The sequence below is a fragment of the Solanum dulcamara genome, chromosome 1 (genome assembly GCF_947179165.1).
Source record: "Solanum dulcamara chromosome 1, daSolDulc1.2, whole genome shotgun sequence".
Taxonomy (NCBI): Eukaryota; Viridiplantae; Streptophyta; class Magnoliopsida; order Solanales; family Solanaceae; genus Solanum; species Solanum dulcamara.
This window is the reverse complement of record NC_077237.1, coordinates 10,065,723-10,086,379: the sequence shown is the minus strand read 5'-3', so window position 1 is coordinate 10,086,379 and position 20,657 is coordinate 10,065,723. Positions and strand designations below refer to the sequence as shown.

Below are 20,657 nucleotides of genomic sequence, written 5' to 3'. Positions count from 1 at the left end.
GAAGGATTTACCATTTCCGTCGTCCTATAATTTCTGTTGATTTGGTAATGTTGAACTCATGAGTCCGTTTCATTTTAAATTGTACTTGGTGTTCTGTGAGGATTTCGTTCATGATAGTGAATGTTTGGATTCCACTCAAGGATCTAGTATTTCCTTTTGTGTTACATCGTCCTTTAATCTTTCTGTTTTCAATAGTTCCTTTGTTGCCATTTCATCTTAAGTCCAGAAGAGCAACTGTTTTAAGTTGCTCTACCTAATACTGCTTGTTATACAGATGAAATACTAACTCTGTTATACTTTAGACGGAAGAGGAAATTCTAAAAAAATAATTAATATTCATGTTTTTTCTCTTGCATTACATCTGTGATTTGGCACTTCAGAGCAAATCCAACTTGATTGGCTCTGAATGGATTAAAGGAGGGTATGCTCATACTCCTCTTAGCTTTCACTGCAATCTTTTATATCATTGGAACCAACTTATAGTAGAGAACATGTCAACTAAGTTGATTCATGAAATATCTTTTCACCTTCAAACACGCGGCATTTGATGTGCGGCAATTATACTCGTAAAGATGTGGAGAAATATGTTTTTCTAGGAGAAAAGCTATTTTGAGCCTGCCAGCAATTCTGTACTTTTTAGCTCTACACTTACAGATAATGAGATGCATTTTTTCTTGCTGTAAAGTAATTTTGTCTGCTACTGATTTTGTACTGGAAGTTCTAGACTTGCAGGTTTATATTAAGTCCTGAACACAAGGGAGAGTTGCTTCATTTTAGCTGTTCCAAATAGTGTTTAAACTGCTAGACATCAACGTTAATCTGAACCTCATAAAGATGAATGACAATATGGAGACAAGTGTTGAATTTAATATAGAAGATGAGGCAGAAAGGCTGCTTAAAGAGATGGAACTGATGATGGAGAATGTTGAGAACTCGAAATTCTATGCTGGAATGTGCTCTAATCTCGAAAATAATGTGACAATCAACACTCTCTTGTCTCGCCTGCTTTTAGGCCCCCATTCACATGTTCAGATGGTAATCTATAGTTTGGGAAGCATCGAATATGATTTCAATTCACAATTTCAGCTTGCCGTAGTTCTCTTAATAAAATGAGATTTTTCAAAGTGGATTGACGATATAGAAATATATGATCCTGTCATGTCTATAGCTGATATCATAGTTTTCAAGAAACTAGGTCTTAAGGTTCTTACCGATAATGAAAATTGTAAGAGGAAAGCTCAGAGACCAACAATGTTCTATATGCCTAGTCCTTGCTATTATCTTCTTGGCAACTTATTGGGAGCAAACTGGTCTTCATCTTCTCTTAACAATATTTTTCTGCTGACAAACTCATTGATAGCTACGTGCACGGATCTGCCGATTTATGATCAGAATACTCTAGAAACAAAGATACGCTTACTGAGAATTTTTGACTTCACAAAAGAGATTGCCATAAAGACTAGTGACCATCAGATGTATGCTAGTTTGTTCCAAGGATTTGCCTGGCATTTCTTTGACGTGGATCCCAACATTGACAAGGGAACACCAGAAAGTGATTGGTCATATATGCAAAGGTACTTGGATGTGTGACTAGATACTGAACTTTCCATTTGTTATCAAATACAGTTCTCTATTGTTGTTCTATTGATACTGGGAAACAAAGGTGCTGCCGATTAGCATATCATCGAAGTCAGTAGCCTTTTGTTTCTGTTGCGTATGGGGTTTCGGTTCTTTCTCCTCGTTATAAGATATGTAAATTAAGTGCTAGTTGGAGGATCTCAATTTTGTTGATTGTATCATGCAAGTACTTACAAATTATTTGCTTCCAGAAAACAATAGAGTGACAGAGCTGATCTGAAGGAACAATAGCAGGGAAAGGTTTACTTCATCCCTAAACATGTAACTTTTAACTTTTATGTTGCAGTTATCTTGAAAAAGTTTTTTTGCATGGTATCAAAAGCAATAAGACTAGCGAGGAATTTGCACAAATTTTGGGTTCTAAACGTGGCGCTCGTCATTTCAGATACCACTCAGTTCCTCCTCAGACTGGTTGGATTAAGCTAAACATCTATGGTATTGCCACAGAAGGAGACCAGACTGGACGATTTAGTGGCGTCTTCAAAGATCAAAATGGAAAGTGCTTAGATAGCTATTGCTATAAGGGTGACATTGATGTTAAAGACAGTGTGATTGCTGGACTAGAGGCCTTTAGGTTTGGGTTGGTCAGATGCAAGGAAGGAAAACCGAAAGCAGAGAAGTTGATGGTGGAGTCCGATAATGTAATTCTTGTCCAATATGTTAATGGTCACCCCGAGCCAAATGAAGAAACTCGGTCCATGTTGAATGAGATTTTAGGCTTGCTGAAAGGTATAACTTGTGCAGTTTACCATGTCTACGCTACATACTGGGTTCGGAGAGATGAATGTTCCAATAATGTGCCAAATGCTGCCTCTGAGAGAAAACTTTATGTAGAAAATCTTCCTATTAACATGACAGATTTAGCTCTTAAAAAGGTAACAAAACTGACATCTCTTTATTAGGGTATAGTAACAAAGCACTAAAATATTCACTTGTCACGTGCACTACATAATGGTAAAGGCTTAAATACACAATATTCTGCCATGATGATCTACCTTGACTTATAATATAACATGCTGAAGAACAAATTAATATTGTTTCCACTATAACACTGATTTGTTTCTCAGGATGTATAATCGGCTTATCCAGTGTTGCTACGATAAGACCCATCTCTGACTTATCGTTTGTCTTCTGTTTCTAATTGCATTCTGTTATGTCTGGTGTGTTCAGATTTTTGAAGTTATTGGGCCAGTAGAGTCTTTTCAATTAACTAAAGATCCCAAAACAGGACATAGCAAGGGATTTGGGTTTGTCCAAGTCAGTATTTAATGAACTGCAATATTTCTTACCAGTGTATATTCTCTTATCATTATTTTATTTCTTTTAGTAACGTCTTTATGTTTCAATTTGGGTTCATCTTAGTATGCTCAACTTGAAGATGCAAAGAGAGCTCATCAAACTATGAATGGCAAGCTTGATATTATTGAGGGTCATTACATCACGGTATATCGATTGACTGAACTCGTTGATGATACATAGTCTATGTAGAACTTGCTTCTCTAAATACTATTGGAGTACAGTATTTCTGACCCTTGACTGGCCTTTTTGGTTCAATGCAGGTTGTGCCTGCTACTGAACATGTTGAAGTACATGATGCTGGAGCTGAAACTACAGATTTTAATGATGATGGAGGTGGCTTGGTGAGTTTTCTCTTAAATCATTATAGAAGGAGCCATATTTTCTCTTAAGTATGTTAAATACTTCATAAATTACTAGGCCTCGCATTCTTCTACCCAACTCATCAAACTTTTGGCTGCTTACTAACTTCGCGGCTAATTTTCACAGCCTACATTTCAACTGAAGTTAAGTTTTCTGAATATATTTTCTGTTGTTGCGTAGCAACATGATGCCAAGTTCAAAGGTACAGGCTAAAAGGTTCTAGACGGAGGCTAATTCTAGAAACTGCTGATTTCTTTGCTGTAATTGCAAAACTGCAGCTGATTTTGTGTTTAAGTTGGGATCTTAGTGAGATACCGAAGACTCATAAAAGGTACTGTGTGAGGTTATTTTGACACAATATTCTCATCTCAACCAACCATGACACTACCCTATCTTGTTTTCCAATTAATGCAAGTATGAACCAATGATTCAGAGCTCAACTCATTGTGTGCATTTTATTATTTTTAAAAAAACTTACACCTGATTTATTCTTATCTTTCACATTGTTTTAATGTTTGACAACCTATTAAATTATTAGAATGTTGACTTAATTCAACACTATATCATCATCAGTTTGCACTGCAAAACCACCCTGCCCTGTCACTTTTTGGTGGAAATTTGCCACCAAAAAGTTTAGGACAAAGTTTGTCATTATTTTTACGTGTTTCCTAGTTTAAAAGTTACATAATTTAAAAGTTTCCTTCTTTAACAATTTCTAGTTATTATTTCCATAAAAGTAGATATTGAATCACATGCTACTTGAGATATGTTTGTTTTTTCTATGAATTGGGGGTGGGGGGGGGGGGTTAATTTTGTTATTTTGAGAAAACATGATTAATATTATTTGAGAGATATCTCGTTTTTATACCTTTGTAAGTGATTATTATGAATTTATCTTACAACCTTACAAAAACGATTCTTTAAAAGTAAAGATTAACTCTTAACTTGATATCTTTATTTCTATTAAAGTAAATTAAAAAAGGTAATTAGTCTTATACTAATTGTTGTCTTTATTTTTTTTGAAATATGAGTTTAGATTATTTTGATCTAAGCTCTTGAATTGGTTTTATTAGTATTATAATTAATTTTAATATGCTAATTTTGAATAATAAAATTAATTAGGATTATTAGCACTTTATGTTAAAATTTGAGGATTTTATTCTCGAATTTCACATATCTTTCAATTCATGTCTTTAAAATCTTTGTATATTCTTATTTATTCAAGTAACCTGATTCTTATTCACTAACTCTTTGTTGCATGGATCCTTGTTAATCTTGTGAGCTAGCTCGTTCCATTTTGTTTGAGTACTCAGCCATAATTATAAACTAGCTACAACAATTATTGTGAGTTAAGATATAAAATGGTGAAATTTGAAGAAGAAACAATAGTATTTGAATTAAAAATTAGAATTGTGTTTGGACATGAATACAATTGAAGTTGTTTGTATGAGTGATTTGAAATGAAAATTGTGAAATCAACATTTTGGAGTTTTTTGAATCCCAAAAAAATTGTTTGTCCAAATAGTTATTCTGATATAATGACTATGGTTAATCGAAATGAAAGTTGTGAAATCAACTACTGTTTTAGGTCTTTTAAACAAAAAATATATTACTATGAACAATTTTCTATCGGGAGCACATATGTCTCTCATTGTTCCTCAATTTCATCACGTCTATACAATTTCATCAAGAGTTTTTTGGCACACAAGGTCCATCTCTAGACAGATAATATGCAGCTAATCTTAAGGGAGAGAAATGCAAATCAATCAATGAAATACCACAATTGCTGAAACGGAAGAAATTGCCCAACAAACTAATATCAGAGCAAGTTTTTATCTGATTTTACTCTGTGATTGCAGCATAGTCTGAACTTCCACATCAGAAAAGATTTACTTTGATTTGCAATAGTTATCAATAAACCTACCAAAGTTTGAAATATTTGTTTCTTCATGATGTCGACATCATAGGAGTAATTTTTTTCTATAAATAGAGCACTCTTGCTCATTTGTAAGAACACACCAAGATAGAGAGAAAAAAAATTAGAGAGCAAAGTGAAGAATATCATAGACTATAAGAAAATAATATGTGAAGAAAAAAATAGAGTGTGTGCGATATTTTAGTAAGGTGGGAAACCAAAAAAGTGTTATTCCTTTTGAGTATGTTGTGGTCACTTTGAATATTGTACTCGTGACTACCCAGTGTAAAATTTCTTACTATAGTGATATCAGTTGCTCTTCTTGTCTCGTGGTTTTTCTCTTATTTAAAATGGTTTCCACGTAAAATTCTTGGTGTCATTATTTTTTCATTTTATTTACTCTATTTTGATCATATATATTTTTATGTTAATCCGCATTTTTCCAACAAACTGATATCAAAGTAAACTTCTATTTGAGTATGCTCTGTAATTGCAGCATAGTCTGAACTTCCACATTAGAAAATATTTATTTTGATTTGCAATAGCTATATATATTTCTTGGGAAAAAATAATGAAGGCCAATACTAGTAGAATGATTATTTTGAATGATATTAATTATGCTATTTGGAAGGGGAAAATGGAAGATTTTCTTATGTCAAAAATTTTTATCAACCAGTTTTTACCATTGTAAAGCTTGATAAATAAATAGATGAAGAGTGAAATCTGTTGAACAGACAGATTTGTGGATATATTAGGCAATGGGTTGACTATAATGTGTTAAATCATATTTTTGAGGAGACACATGCTCGAACCCTATGGGAGCATCTTGAAAGCTTATATGCTCGGAAGTTTGGGAATAACAAGATGTTCTTAATAAAATAAATGTTAAGTTTAAAATATCGTGATGGTTTTCCAACAGATCACCTGAATAATTTTCAGAGAATCATGAATCAGTTATCTGCTATGAGCATTAAATTTGATGAAAAAATTCAAGGCTTACTTCTACTTGGTTCCCTACCAGACTTTTGGAAAACATTTAGAATTTTATTATCAAATTCTACTTTGGATAGTGTGATCTCTATGGATTTCGCTATGAGCAGTATCTTGAACGAAGAGATGAGAAGAAAAATCTCAAGGTTCTTCTTCATCGGATGTCCTGGTGACTGGACCTATGAGAAGAAACAAGAGTCGTGGTTATCAGAATAGAGAACATAACAAGAGCAAATCCAGAGGTAGACTTAAGGATATTGAGTGATATCATTGTGGCTGAAAGGGCACACAAAGAACTTTTTTCGGAAATTGAAGAGGAAAAATAAAGAAGATGACAATGAAAATTGCCTAGCCACCGTCATCATAGAAGATCTTGTTACCGTCCTTGATGCGGACTTGAGTCAGGCTGGGTTTTGGACACTGTACCACATCTCATGTGATATCAAGGAAGGACTTCTTATCTTCCTGTACTCCTGGTGACTTTGGAAGCTTGAGTATGGGTAATGAGACTGTATCTAGGGTGATTGGTATTGGTACAGTTTGTTTGGAAACTATTGTTGAAACTAAACTAGTTTTGAACAATGTAAAACATGCACTGATGTTCGTCTGTACTTAATTTCTGTTGGTATTCTAGATGATGAAGGGTTTGTTAGTACCAATGGCAGTGGAAAGTAGAAACTCATTAAGGGTTCCTTGATCAAACGTCGTAGTAACAAACGTCGTGGTTTATATTGGACTACAATTTCTACTTATGCCAATATGGTAAATACAGTTGAGAGCGATAAATCTTCAACGTTATGGCACAAATGGCTTAGCCACATCAGTGAGAAAGGACATAATGTTCTAGACAAGAAGAAATTATTGTCAGATTTTCAAAGTGCTAAACTAGAAAAGTGTGAGCACTGCTTGACTGCAAATCAAAATAGAGTTTCCTTTAAGTCTAACCCTCCTTCAAGAAAGACAGAGTTTCTTGAGTTGGTGCACTCTGATTTATGTGGTCCAATAAAGACAAGGACTCTAGATGGTGCACTCTACTTTGTCACTTTCATTGATGACTGTTCAAGAAAGCTTTGGGTCTATGTCTTGAAAACTAAAGACCAAGTGTTAAATGTCTTTAAGCAGTTTCAGGTTTCAGTTGAAAGAGAAATTGGAAAGAAACTGAAGTGTATTCAGACTGATAATGGTGGTGAATATTGTGGACCATTTGACGAATACTGCAAGCATCATGGTATTAGACATCAGAAGACTCCTCCTAAGACTCCTCAGCTTAATGGGTTGACTGAGAGGATAAACAGGACCTTGATGGAAAGAGTTAGATGTTTGCTTTCTTAAGCAAAGTTGCTGAACTCCTTTTAGGGTGATGCTTTATTGATCACTGCACATGTTATTAATTTATCTCCTGCCGTTGTTTTGCAAAGTGATGTTCCAAATAGAGTTTGGTATGAAAAGAATGTTTCATATGACCATGTGAGAGTATTTGGTTGCAAAACTTTTGTACATGTGCCAAAAGATGAGAGGTCGAAGTTAGATTCCAATACAAGGCAGTGCATCTTCTTTGGATATGGCCTTGATGAATTTGGTTATAAGCTATATAATCTAACTAAGAAGAAGCTTGTGGGAAACCGTAATATCATTTTCATGAAAAATAAAACCATTGAAGATATTGACAAAGTGGAGAGGCTAAATTCTTCAAGTTCAGATGGAATAGTCCATCTTGATCAAGTTCCTCATATAAATGTGTATGACGTTGGTGGGCTTGATGATCATGGTGATATTCAGAATCAAGTCCCAGATCAATATGTTGATGTTGATGATAACAATGATGTTGTTATTGATGATACTCTTGCTCATCAAGTCGTGGACGAATCAAATATTCCTCTTAAGAGGTCCACAAGACAACGTATTCCTTCCTTTCGTTATTCACCTAATGAGCATGTGTTACTCACTGACTGGGTGGACCTGAGTGTTATGAGGAGGCAATGAAAGATGAGCATAAGGATCAATGGATTGAAGCCATGCAAGATGAGTTGAAATCTTTGCATGATAACCACACTTATGAGTTGGTGAAATTGTCTAAGGGCATGAGAGCTTTGAAGAACAAGTGGGTGTTCAAATCTAAAGTTGAAGAACACAGCTTGAAGTCCAGGTGCAAAGATAATTTGGTTGTTAAAGGATTTGGTCAAAGAAAAGGTATTGACTTTGACGAAATATTTTTCCTTCTCGTGAAAATATCCTCCATTAATACTATTCTTGGTTTGGATACTAATTTTAATTTAAAGATTGAGCAGATGGATGTGAAGATGAATTTTCTTCACGGTAACCTAGAAGAGGAGATTTATATGAAACAACCTAAGAGCTTCAAAGTAAATGGTAAAAAAAATTGTGTGCAAACTCAAAAAGAGTCTCTAGGGGCTAAAACAAGCTCCTAGATAGTGATATAAGAAGTTTGAATCTGTTATATGGGAAATTAGGGTCGATCCCACGAGGAATATGATTTAGACTTTAGATCAATCGCTTGTTATTTGCTTTAGTAATCAAGTTATTTCCGTAAAAAGAGAAAATAAAGCGGGGGATTTTTATAAATCTAATCAATAAATCAAATAGCAAATGCCAACAAATAAAAGTACAGTTTAATATGGTTTAAATCAATAAGAAGTGAAACTAGGGTTTTATGTGTTCCCCACGAATCCTTAACTAAGTAGACCTTTTTTATTAGTAATTCTTTCCTAGTATGTTACATGTAGAATCGGTAAGTTAATTCACCTAAGTCCTTGATCCGGCAAATAAGTGAATTTCACTACGCAACTTGATCCGTCTAAAAGTATATGCTTTACTAAGCCTTACCAATGATCCTAGATTTAACTATTCCTTGATCTATTCATACTAATTAGATGAGGATAATTAGCTCCAAATCTCATTGTTTAATCCCTTTTCTCATCCGTTACCTCCTTGATCTGGCAAGTAAGGATATGACAAGTTCTAACGTTGGCCACCGTTAAAAGTAATCAAAATAAAGGGAAAAATAATACATGCATGCACACTATTCAAGAATTACTTTTTATTAAGTTCTACGTCGTTGATTCTTCATGGTTCCCACAACCCTAGTGGTGGAATTAGCTACTCATAACTACATGTTCACAATCAATAATATTTAGATTAAAAGAAATCATAAACTTACAACGAGTATTATGAAAACCAAAAATCTTCAATAAAATTCGAACGTAAAATATCCATAACAAAAACCTGAATTCAAGAATAAAAGCTCAAAAGTAGTTTAAGCTATATTCTCAAACCCAAAAACGTGCATAAAGTAATCTGAACCTAAGAAGTGTATTTATAGATAAACATTCCTAAATAAATATGGATTTGGAAATCATAAGAAACTAAAAGTCGGTTTGGGTCCACGACTCGCTTCTATGGATCATAACAACTTAGATGAGTCGTAGACCCAACTCGTAATCCTTCACTTCGCACTGAGGATTCTTATTCTTCACGAATATTCTCTACGGCTCGTAACACTAAAGACGGTTTATCAGATGGGGTCGTAGATATTGCCCACTCTTCATCACCTGTAACTTCAAGTTATGAGTGAGTTTTATGACTTGTAGGAACTTAGACAAGTCGTATAACTTACTCGTCTTCTTCACTTTGCCCTTATTCATCATTGTTGCTTTGATAACTACTTTTGACGACCCGTAAACCTGAGAACGAGTCGTTCACTTCACTTTTGGTCTTCAATTAAACTTTTATTTTTTTTCTGTCTTTTGACGATTGATACCTACGATCCGTATAACTAAAGATGAGTCGTAAGATGAGCTCGTAAACCCCAAAAATATCTTTCTTTAGTGCTGTGATTCCTCAATCAAATATCCGACTTAGGTTCCTGCAAAATAAGCACAACCAATATCAAATATGCTAAAAAATACTTAAAAGACATGCACATTCTTAAGTTTTAAAGCATTAAAAGTACCGTAAATTCACGGAACATCAGAGTGCTATGAGGAGGTCATGGAATATTAGCATAAGGATCAATGGATAGAAGCCATGCAAGATAAGATGAAATCTTTGCATGAGAACCACACTTATGAGTTGGTGAAATTTTCTAAGGGTATGAGAGCTTTGAAGAACAAGTGGGTGCTCAAAGTTAAAGTTGAAGAACACAGCTTGAAGGTCAGGTACAAAGCTAGATTGGTTGTTAAAGGATTTGGTCAAAGAAAGGGTATTGACTTTGACAAAATATTTTATCCTGTCGTGAAAATGTCCTCTACTCGTACAATTCTTGGTTTGGCTTATATTCTTAATTTAGAGATTGAACAGATGGATGTGAAGACGACTTTTCTTCATGGTGATCTGGAAGAGGAGATTTATATGGAAAAACCTCAGTGCTTCAAAGTAAATGGTAAAGAAATTTTTGTGTGCAAACTCACAAAGTCTTTATGGCCTAAAACAAGCTCTTAGATAGTGGTACAAGAAGTTTGAATCTGTTATGGAGGAGCAAAGTTACAAGAAGACTTCTTCAGATCACTATGTGTTCGTACAAAAAATTTTTGATTGTGATTTTATCATCCTCTTGCTATATGTGGATGATATGTTGATTATGGGCAAGAATATTTCCAAGATTGACGAGTTGAAGAAAGAGTTATGTTAAGTCTTTTGCTATGAAAGACTTGGGTCATGCCAAACAAATTTTGAGAATAAGAATTACTCATTTTAGAGAAGAAAGAAAGATTTACTTATCACAAAAAAAGTATATTGAACGTGTAGTGGAGTGCTTCAACATAAGAAATGTTAAGTCTTTTATACACCTCTTGATGTTCATATAAAGTTGAGTAAAAAATTGTGTCCTACAGTTAGGGAGAAAAAAGAGAGCATGGCCAAAATTTCATATTCCTCTGTCGTCGGAAGTCTAATGTATGCAATGGTATGCACTAGACCTGATATTGCTCACGCAGTTGGTGTTGTCAGCTCGACAATCCAGAAAAACAATATTGAGAAGTTGTAAAGAAGATACTCAGATATTTAAGAGGAAGCTCAGATAAATGCTTGTGTTTTGGAGCATCAAACCCAATCTTGAAGGGCTATACAAATACTGATATGGCAGGTGATCTTGATAACAGAAAATCCACTACTTGATATTTGTTTACTTTTATAGGGGGGAGCTATATCATGGCAGTCGAAGTTGCAAAAGTGTGTTGCACTGTCTACAACTGAAGCTGAGTATATATTGCGGCTACTAAAGCTGTAAAGGAGATAATATGTCTCAAGCAATTTCTTCAAGAGTTTGGCTTTCATCAGAATGAGTATGTCGTCTATTGTGATAGTCAAAGTGCAATAGACTTGAGCAAGAACTCCATGTACCATGAAAGGACGAAACACATAGACGTGAGATATCACTGGATTCGAGAAAAAATAGAAGACTAATCTATGCAGGTTGAAAAAATCTCTACAAATGATAATCTTGCAGATATGCTGACCAAAGTGATAACAAGGGACAAGTTTAAATTGTACAAAGAACTTGTTGGAATGAGCTCTCTCTTAGAAGATGAAGATACCTCCTTCTGGTGCATGAGACTGGAAGGGGAGATTTGTAGAAGTCCATCTCATGCCATAATTTTTTTTTACTTTGTTGCAAGATTTAAAAATTAGATAGTAAAAAATGTGGATTTAGTAGTTGGCAAATCTTAACAACCAAAATATTATCATTTTTATCAAACCAAATCTTACCAATAAACCTACCAAAGTTTGAAATATTTATTTCTTCATGATGTTACTGATGACATCATAGGGACGGATTTTTTCTATAAATAGAGCACTCTTGCTCATTTGTAAGAACACACCAAGATAGAGAAAAAAAAATTAGAGAGCAAAGTGAGGTATACCATAGACTATAAGAAAATAGTATACAACAACAACAACAAACCCAATATAATCCCATAATGTGGGGTCTGGGGAGGGTAGAGTGTATGCAGACCTAACCCCCACTTTGAAAGATAAGGCGGCTGTTTCCGAAAGATCCTCGGCTTTAAGAGAGGATAAGATAAAAGGTCAGATAGGGGCAAACATATAGAAAACAAGATGAAAACAGGAATAACACAAGGAAAAGTCGTGGTAGAGTGGTACGGGAAGAAAGAGGCATAACTACAACAAATAAATAAATAAGATAAGATAAGATAGATAAGACATTCAAAGTACAACGACGCCATAACTATAAACAGCAATACAATGCAGAAATCAAAAGGCAATAAACAATGAGCAGAACTACAACTACTATGGTGCAAAAGATGAATCACTTAGCCTTTAATCCTAATTTGAGTCCTCCACAAAGAAAATTATAGTGCGCTAATGCGCCTACTAATATGGTAGGATAACACGACTATGTACTAGCCTTCTATCCGAATGCGGGTCCTCCACATACTCCTATCTAAGGTCATGTCCTCGGTAAGCTGTAACTGCGCCATGTCTTGTCTAATCACCTCTCCCCAATATTTCTTCGGCCTACCCCTACCTCTTCTGAAGCCAACCATGGACAACCTCTCACACCTCCTCACTGGGGCATCTGTGTCTCTCCTCTTCACATGCCCAAACCACTTAAGTCGCATTTCCCGCATCTTGTCTTTCACTGAGGCCACTCCTACCTTATCCCGAATAGCCTCGTTTCTAATCCTGTCGCTCCTGGTATGCCCACACATCCATCTCAACATTCTCATTTCGGCTACTTTCATCTTTTGGACGTGAGAGACCTTAATTGGCTAATACTCCGCCCCATATAACATAGCCGGTCTAACAACCACTTTGTAGAACTTGCCCTTAAGTTGTGGTGGCACCTTCTTGTCACAGAGCACCCCGGAAGCGAGCCTCCATTTCATCCACCCTGCCCCAATACGATGTGTGACATCGTCATCAATCTCTCCGCTGCCTTGCATGATAGACCCCAGGTACTTGAAACTACCTTTCTTTTGGATGGACTGGTCACCAAGCATAACTTCCGCGCCAATCTCATGGGGTGTCTCACTGAACTTGCACTCTAAGTACTCTGTCTTGGTCCTACTCAGCTTAAACCCTTTAGACTCCAAGGTGTGTCTCCAATCCTCCAGCTTAGCGTTAACTCCGCTACGGGTCTCATCGATCAGGACTATATCATCCGCAAAAAGCATACACCATGGCACCTCACCTTGAATTTGTCGCATCAATACATCCATCACCAAGGCAAATAAAAACGGACTAAGAGTTGATCCTTGATGTAACCCCATCACAACTGGGAAGTGCTCTGAGTCTCCTCCTACTGTCCTTACCCTGGTTTTGGCGCCCTCATACATATTCTTGATCACTCTAATGTACGCCGCCGGTACACCTTTAGCCTCCAAACATCTCCATAGTATTCCTCATGGAACTTTATCATAAGCCTTTTCTAGATCAATGAATACCATATGTAAGTCTCTCTTTCTCTCCCTATACTGCTCCACCAGTATCCTCATAAGATAGATAGCTTCAGTAGTTGAGCGTCCCGGCATAAATCCAAACTGGTTCTCTGAAATAGACACGCCTCTCCTAACCCTCATCTCCACCACTCTTTCCTACACTTTCATAGTATGACTTAGAAGCTTGATACCCCTATAGTTGTTGCAACTCTGGATATCTCCCTTGTTTTTGTATAGAGGGATTATTACGCTCGACCTCCATTCTTCGAGCATTGTTGCTGTCCTAAAAATGACATTAAATAACCTAGTCAGCCACTCCAAACCTACCTGGCTCGTGCTTTTCCAAAATTCACTAGGGATCTTGTCAGATCCGGTCGCTCTTCCCCAGCGCATCCTACGCACAACACTCTTAAGCTCTTCGACCAAAATACTCCTGCAACACTCACCAACGCGACGCCTCCCTGTATGTTCTAAATCTCCCAACATAATCTCTCTGTCTCCTTCTTCGTTCAAGAGTTTCTGGAAGTACGACTGCCATCTCTATTTAATGAGGGTCTCTTCTACCAATACTTTTCCATGTTCTTCCTTAATGCACTTCACTTGATCCACATCGCGTGCCCTTCGCTCCCGCATCCTGGCTAGCTTGAACAATTTCCTATCCCCGCCTTTTTCTTCTAGTTTAGCATAAAGGCGTTCAAAAGCTGCCGTTTTTGCCATCGAGACCGCCGACTTCACCTCCTTCCTCGCTATTTTATAAAGTTCCCTATTTGTCCACTTCTCCACCTCGTCCTTGCTTTCTATCAGCTTCGCATACGCTATCTTTTTCGCTTCCACCTTCCCTTGCACTTCTCCATTCCACCACCAGTCCCCTCGGTGCCGGCCACGGCTACCTATCGAGACTTCCAACACTTCCCTTGATACAACCCTAATAAAACTAGCCGTCCTATCCCACATAGTATTCGCATCCCCTCTACTATCCCAGGCCCCCATATCCTTCAATTTCTCCCCCCATCTCCAGGGCGCTAGTCATGGTCAAACTCCCCCATCTGATCCTAGGTCGGTCATCCCCGATCCTCTTCTTCCTCGTCATCTTGATCCCTAAATTCATCACCAAGAGCTTATGTCGGATCGTAAGGTTGTTGATCGGAATGACCTTACAGTCTTTGCACAGACCTTTATCATCCTTCCTAAGGAGTAAAAAGTCTATCTGGTTCTTAGCCACCGCACTCCAGAAGGTTATCAAGTGATCCTCCTTTTTAGGGAAACTCGAATTGGCTATCATCAACCCCAAAGTTCTTGCAAAATCCAACAATGAGACCCCTCCTCCATTTCTGACCCCAAAGTCGAAGCCTCCATGCACATCATCATACCCTCCCGAAGTAGACCCGATGTGCCCATTGAAATCCCCTCCCACGAAAAGCTTCTCAGTAGACGGTATGCCTTCCACTAACTCGTCCAAATCCTCCCAAAAACGCCTCTTATCCTCCTCGTTTAAGCCTGCTTGCGGCGCATAAGCGCTAATAATGTTCAACGTGTTCCCTTCAATGACCACCTTAATCGACATCATCCTATCATTGTATCTCCTAACCTCCACCACCTGATCTCTTAAGTTACTGTCTACTAAAATGCCTACCCCATTCCTATTCTTCGATCTACAGAGAACCAAAGCTTATACCCATCTACCTCCTTTGCTTTAGAACCTACCCATTTGGTCTCTTGTACACACGCTATATTAATCTTTCTCTTCTTTAAGATCTTAACTAGCTCTATGGATTTTCCCGTCAACGTCCCAATGTTCCAAGAGCCTATTCTCATTCTAGATGCTCCTTTAACCCACTTACCCCTCCTAACCCTCGTCCCCATCCCCGTCCCCGTCCCCGTCCCTGAGTGAGAACATGACCCTAGTCTACCATCACTATCCAAAGCCACGAAAAACATATATGAACTAATAAATTATTCGAAGGTTTAAAGTTAACAAAATGTAACTACAATTGTATGAGTAAGGAATAAATAGGAGAAGATATAGGAACCGGAGGTACCAACTCCAGTTGAAATAAACCTGATTTCCAAGGTGATGTTCACAATGATTTTTGAGTTGTGCGGGTAGCAGATCTTGGGTTGAACAAATTCTTGGGCCAAGCACCCAAAAATGATTGCATTTAATGAAGCAGTATTTCGTTGAGGAATTTCGTCGAACACTTTCAAGGCACCAATAAGGTAACCCTGCAAAGAAGATAAGAAAACAAGAGAAAAGAGAAATACCTACAAAATGTCTCTTTAATGAAACAATATATATGTACAAGATAAATTTGCTAAACAATAGATAGGAGATGCAAGCAAAGATGGAGAAACTTCAGGGTGACATGAATAACACAATGCAGCAAAATGGGGTATACAATCTGTGTTCCTCCTCGAAGATCGAAACTGTACAAATCAAAAGAGAAGATGGAATTGTTGTTTTTGAAGAAATATAGTCCAGACTAAAGATATTTAAGAAAATGAAGCTCTTTAGTAAAGAACCCAAAACAATAAATATGACCCAGTTGATATTTTAGCTCATTAAAGCTCGTTCAAATTGAACAACCCAAACTAAATTGACAGTTCAGAAACTAAATCGGCGGCTCAGATTGAACAACAGAAAACACGCAACGCGATCGTCACCGATCTTCACAGATCGAAGTTGAAATGGTAGTATAAAGCTTAACTGCCCCCTATAAGAAAATAGTATGTGAAGAGAAATAGAGTGTGAGCGATATTTTAGTAAGGTGGAAATCAAAAGAGTGTTATTCCTTTTGAGTGTGTTGTGATCACTTTGATATTATTATCGTGACTACCTAGTGTAAAATTTCTTACTATAGTGATGTCAGTTGCTCCTCTTGACCCATGGTTTTTCCTTTATTTAAAAGGGTTTCCACTAAAATTCTTGGTGTCACTATTTTTTCATTTTATTTCCTCTATTTTGACCATATATATTTTTGTGTTAATCCGCGTTTCCCAACAAGTTTCACACTTACATGGTTATAGTAATTCCAAAACATTATTAGTTGCTTCATATAGTGTTTAAATTTGGACCCAGGGTGTGAAGAATATGGAGTCCAACGTTGAGTTTCACATAGAAGATGAAGCAAAAAGATTACTTCATGAGATTGAATCGATGATGAAGAACGTTGAGAAATCAAAATTGTATGCTGGAAAGCGCTTTGATCTTGAACATTTATGATGAAACTTTTCAACAACACTTGTTTCGCGTTTTAGGCTCCCATTCACATGTTGAAGTAGTAATCTTTGCTTTGGGAAGCATTGAATATAGTTTTCGTTCACAATTTCAGCTTGCCATAATTCTTCTATTAAAACGCAATTTTTCCAATTGGATTGACAATATAGAAACATACAATTCTATTATGTCTTCAGTTGGTGCAACAGTTTTCAAAAAATTAGGTCTTCAAGTCTTAACTATTGACGAAAATTGTAAGAAGATAGTCCAAAGACCAACGTTGTTCTACCTGACCTATCCTTTTTATTCTCTCATCGGCAACCTACTAAGAGCAAACTGGTCTTCTTCTTGTATGAATCAATTTTTTGTCCTTTCAAATTCATTTCACGATTTGTTGCCCGTTATTTGTCAAGAGGAGGATCACAAAGAAACCGTTCAACGCCTAAAGGGAATTCTCCCCTTCATAACAGAGATTGAAATAAAAAATAACTATCTTTTGATATGTACTGATCATGGTGTGTTCTTAAGATTTGCTTGGCATTTCTTCGACGTGGATCCAAACATTGACATGGAAGCTTGGGTACCATACTCTATTTAATTTCTTTCTATATATCTTGATTCAATTTTATTGATTGGTCTGGCGATACTTTCACTAAACATATGCTTTTATTTTTAGAGACTCAATCTATAGCATACAACACAAATACTGACAAATCTTGGTTGGATAACCAAAGGTACATATATACTGTGCCAATTAGTATATCCTTGATTTTCTTTCATTTATGATGGATTTTAAAGGTGTGAATGAGAAATAAAAGATTGTGATCTTTACGAAAGGTTGTGCCTTTTCTAAAGGGTATGACCATTCCTAAAGGTTGTGACCGTTCCGAAAGGTTGTGACTTTTTTGAAGAATTGCGACTTTTTTGAAAGATTGTGACTTTTGCGAAGGGTTGTGACTTTTTCGATAAGCCACAATAAGCACCTGTTCACACTACTCTTTATTGTCTATAAATAGAGGATTTTCCTCTCATCTTTGAACATCGAATTTCTTCCTTTTCTGCATATATTTTCTTACAAACAAAATTGAGTCTTTGTGTGATTTTGTTGCTGACTTTTAAGTTCGCTGAAATTATTGAAGTTTGAGGTACCGCTACTTCTTTAATAGTTTATCCATTTTATCTTGGGAGGAAATAATCCATAACCTCGGGTACAGTAAGGGGATTAAATTCCTTAAGGACACACAGTGAATTTTATGGATTCAGATACTATTTTTTATTTTCATCTTTATTGTTTCTGATTTGTTAACTTTGATACAGGAATAACAATGTATTCATCACTTCTAATTTTTGTCTTGTAGGTCTCTTGTAAAAGAATTTATGGAAACTATAATGCAAACCAATTTATTATCTAATCTGGACAGGGCAGAATATTTTTTGGAAATTCGTGGACCTCGTCTTTTGAGATGTAACTCGAGTCCTCCTCGGATTAAGCTAAACATTTATGGGATTGGAACGAAAGGTAATGTGTTAGGGCGATATAGTGGCATCTTTCGAGACGATACTGGAATGTGTTTAGGTAAGTATAATGGTACGATCGATGTTGAAGACAATGTGATTGTTGGACTCGAAACCTTGAGGAATGGATTAGTCAGATGCGTGGAAAGAGTTGATTGTGGAGTGGGATAATGTTATGCTTGTCCAATATGTTAATGGTATGCCTGAGCCAAATGAAATAACTATGCACAAGTTGAAGGAAATTTTCGACTTGAAGGAATGTATAACTTGTGCAGATTACCATATCTATGAAGAAGCCAATGAAGTTGCTAGAGACTTGGCTCTGAGAGGTGAATGAATGTCCCAAATAGTGCATACATTTATATCTTTGTTTTGGACTCAAAAGGAGTAAGGTGTATCTTTTCTAGGTTGAACTAAGGTTTCAAATTTGGTTTACATTTTATGGCAAATGATGTTTCTATCAAGTTTGTTAAAGGTTGGAGACACTTGGATTTACTTGTTAGACTTTTTGTTTAATTGTGCTTTTGAATGTTTAGGATAATATACTTCCCATATTGAGGGTAAAACCCTCCTTAACAAAGGCGACTTCGTATCCAAGAGGACTCGAACCCGAGACCTCCTGGTTAAGGATGAAAAAGTACTTACCATTCCACCACAACCAATGTTGGTATACCTATCTGTTTTAATTGCTAGTTTCTACTGAAATTGCTTATGTGTTTTGGAATTTAAAAGTTTTTATGATTGGAAATCTTTAATTTTCTTTCTTTTTCTTATAACCACTAATTTACTTTGAATGAAATTTATTCATTTAAATCTTTAATGAGGATTCTTGAAGAGAGATGTCCTTGTACCACGTCCCTCTGCTCAATTAGACTACACTGCACAACCACTACTAGCAACTATACCCGTGTTGTTACCATTAACTTTTTCTTCTCTCGTTGTCATGTTAATTAACACGCACTTCAATTAATTTCACAAGCTATCTATTATTTCTCACTAATATAACCACCGATAGATGTCCATCAAAATTAGAATAAATAGAAAGAAATTAAGTTCAGAGAAGAAAAAAAGTACAAATAACAAGTAGCAAGAAAATCAAAAAGCAATTGAAAGTGATATTCGTTCTACATAAAGAAAACACATTTCAGTTACATCAATATACATATATCGATCGATATAACATTTGTCTGGTATGGAGACTAGAATATTAAAAGTCTAGGCAAAAACAGTAACGTTTATTTATACTCGATCGGTATATTTTTAAAATTTATGTGAATTTGATTATTAGTTAATTTTAATTTAAAGTTAAAATAGAAATTTATAAATTTCAAAGAGATAAGTGTCAAAAACACATCTAAACTATCACATTTTTTTGAGTTTCATACCTAAACTATTGAGAGTGTGAGTTTCATACCTAAACTATCATTGATTAGGTATGAAACTCAAAAGAGTTTAACTTTGGTGCACTATCAGTGTACAAGATTTTCTGCACCATCAGATAACTTAAAAGATAATTACCATAATTTTTTCAAGTAATATTTTCACCTTTTAAAGAAAATTATAATTATAAATAGAAAAACATTAAAGGTAATTTGAATCCTAATTATACTATAATCCAAATTCCTTTCTAGTTTCTAGATTATTTCCTTTCCTAGTCCACTACTTTTTCTCTTTATTGTCATGGCAGCGACGAAACATAGTGTTGTAATTCTTTTTTTTTTTATTCCTTCTGTTTTTCTTAAATTATTTCGTTCTTCTTCCATTTTTTAATCTCAAAACACCTTAATTCATGATATTCATATGTATAATAATTATAATAGAATATGTAACTAGGAAGAAGATTTGAAAGTGATGCAAGATGAATGGAATTATTCAAAAATAAAATCGTGTTTAAGTTTCATGGGAGAAGAAAGAGAAAACAGATATCAGTCTTTATTTATTTTACAAAATAAATAAATAAATAAAGATTACTAAAGAAGATGTAATAACCTGCAATAGCAGGTAAATATTGCCTAAAAATAATACATCGACAGTGCATCAAAATTAAATCCAACTCAAAAAAAAAATGATAATTCAAATATATTTTTTGACACTTATCTCAATTTCAAATGTTAGAATTCTCCTCCGTTTAATAACGTCAAATTCTTAAAACATGTGCATGTGAAAAACTTTAGTGCATTAGGTCTTTTTTAAGAGCTTATACACACGAGAAATACACCTCTCACTACCTAATAAAGTGGTTGAGTGAATGTCTGAATTGAACTTTTTTTTTTTAATCAGAAGTCTTGTTTTAAATTCTGAATATGAA

General features: G+C 35.7%; 1 protein-coding gene and 2 pseudogenes across 1 annotated transcript; all 3 read left to right on the top strand.

Moving 5' to 3' along the window:
• The first annotated feature begins 657 nt into the window (after positions 1 to 657).
• Positions 658 to 2,488, top strand: LOC129891406 (uncharacterized; annotated as a pseudogene).
• On the top strand, positions 2,427 to 3,691 carry LOC129887058 (uncharacterized). Its single transcript, XM_055962011.1, has 5 exons — positions 2,427 to 2,513; positions 2,809 to 2,895; positions 3,001 to 3,081; positions 3,198 to 3,278; positions 3,478 to 3,691. The coding sequence occupies exons 1-5, from the start codon at positions 2,490 to 2,492 to the stop codon at positions 3,508 to 3,510; spliced, it is 306 nt and encodes a 101-aa protein (XP_055817986.1). The 5' UTR covers positions 2,427 to 2,489; the 3' UTR covers positions 3,511 to 3,691.
• Positions 3,692 to 15,962: 12,271 nt separating this feature from the next.
• On the top strand, positions 15,963 to 18,686 carry LOC129891397 (uncharacterized; annotated as a pseudogene).
• Positions 18,687 to 20,657: the final 1,971 nt, after the last annotated feature.

Coding starts and splice junctions, on each gene's coding strand:
- LOC129887058 (XM_055962011.1), top strand. CDS start 2,490: ATGACAGATTTAGCTCTTAAAAAG. Junction 3,082..3,197: donor TTGAGGGTCATTACATCACG/GTATATCGATTG, acceptor GGTTCAATGCAG/GTTGTGCCTGCTACTGAACA. Junction 3,279..3,477: donor ATGATGATGGAGGTGGCTTG/GTGAGTTTTCTC, acceptor GTTGTTGCGTAG/CAACATGATGCCAAGTTCAA.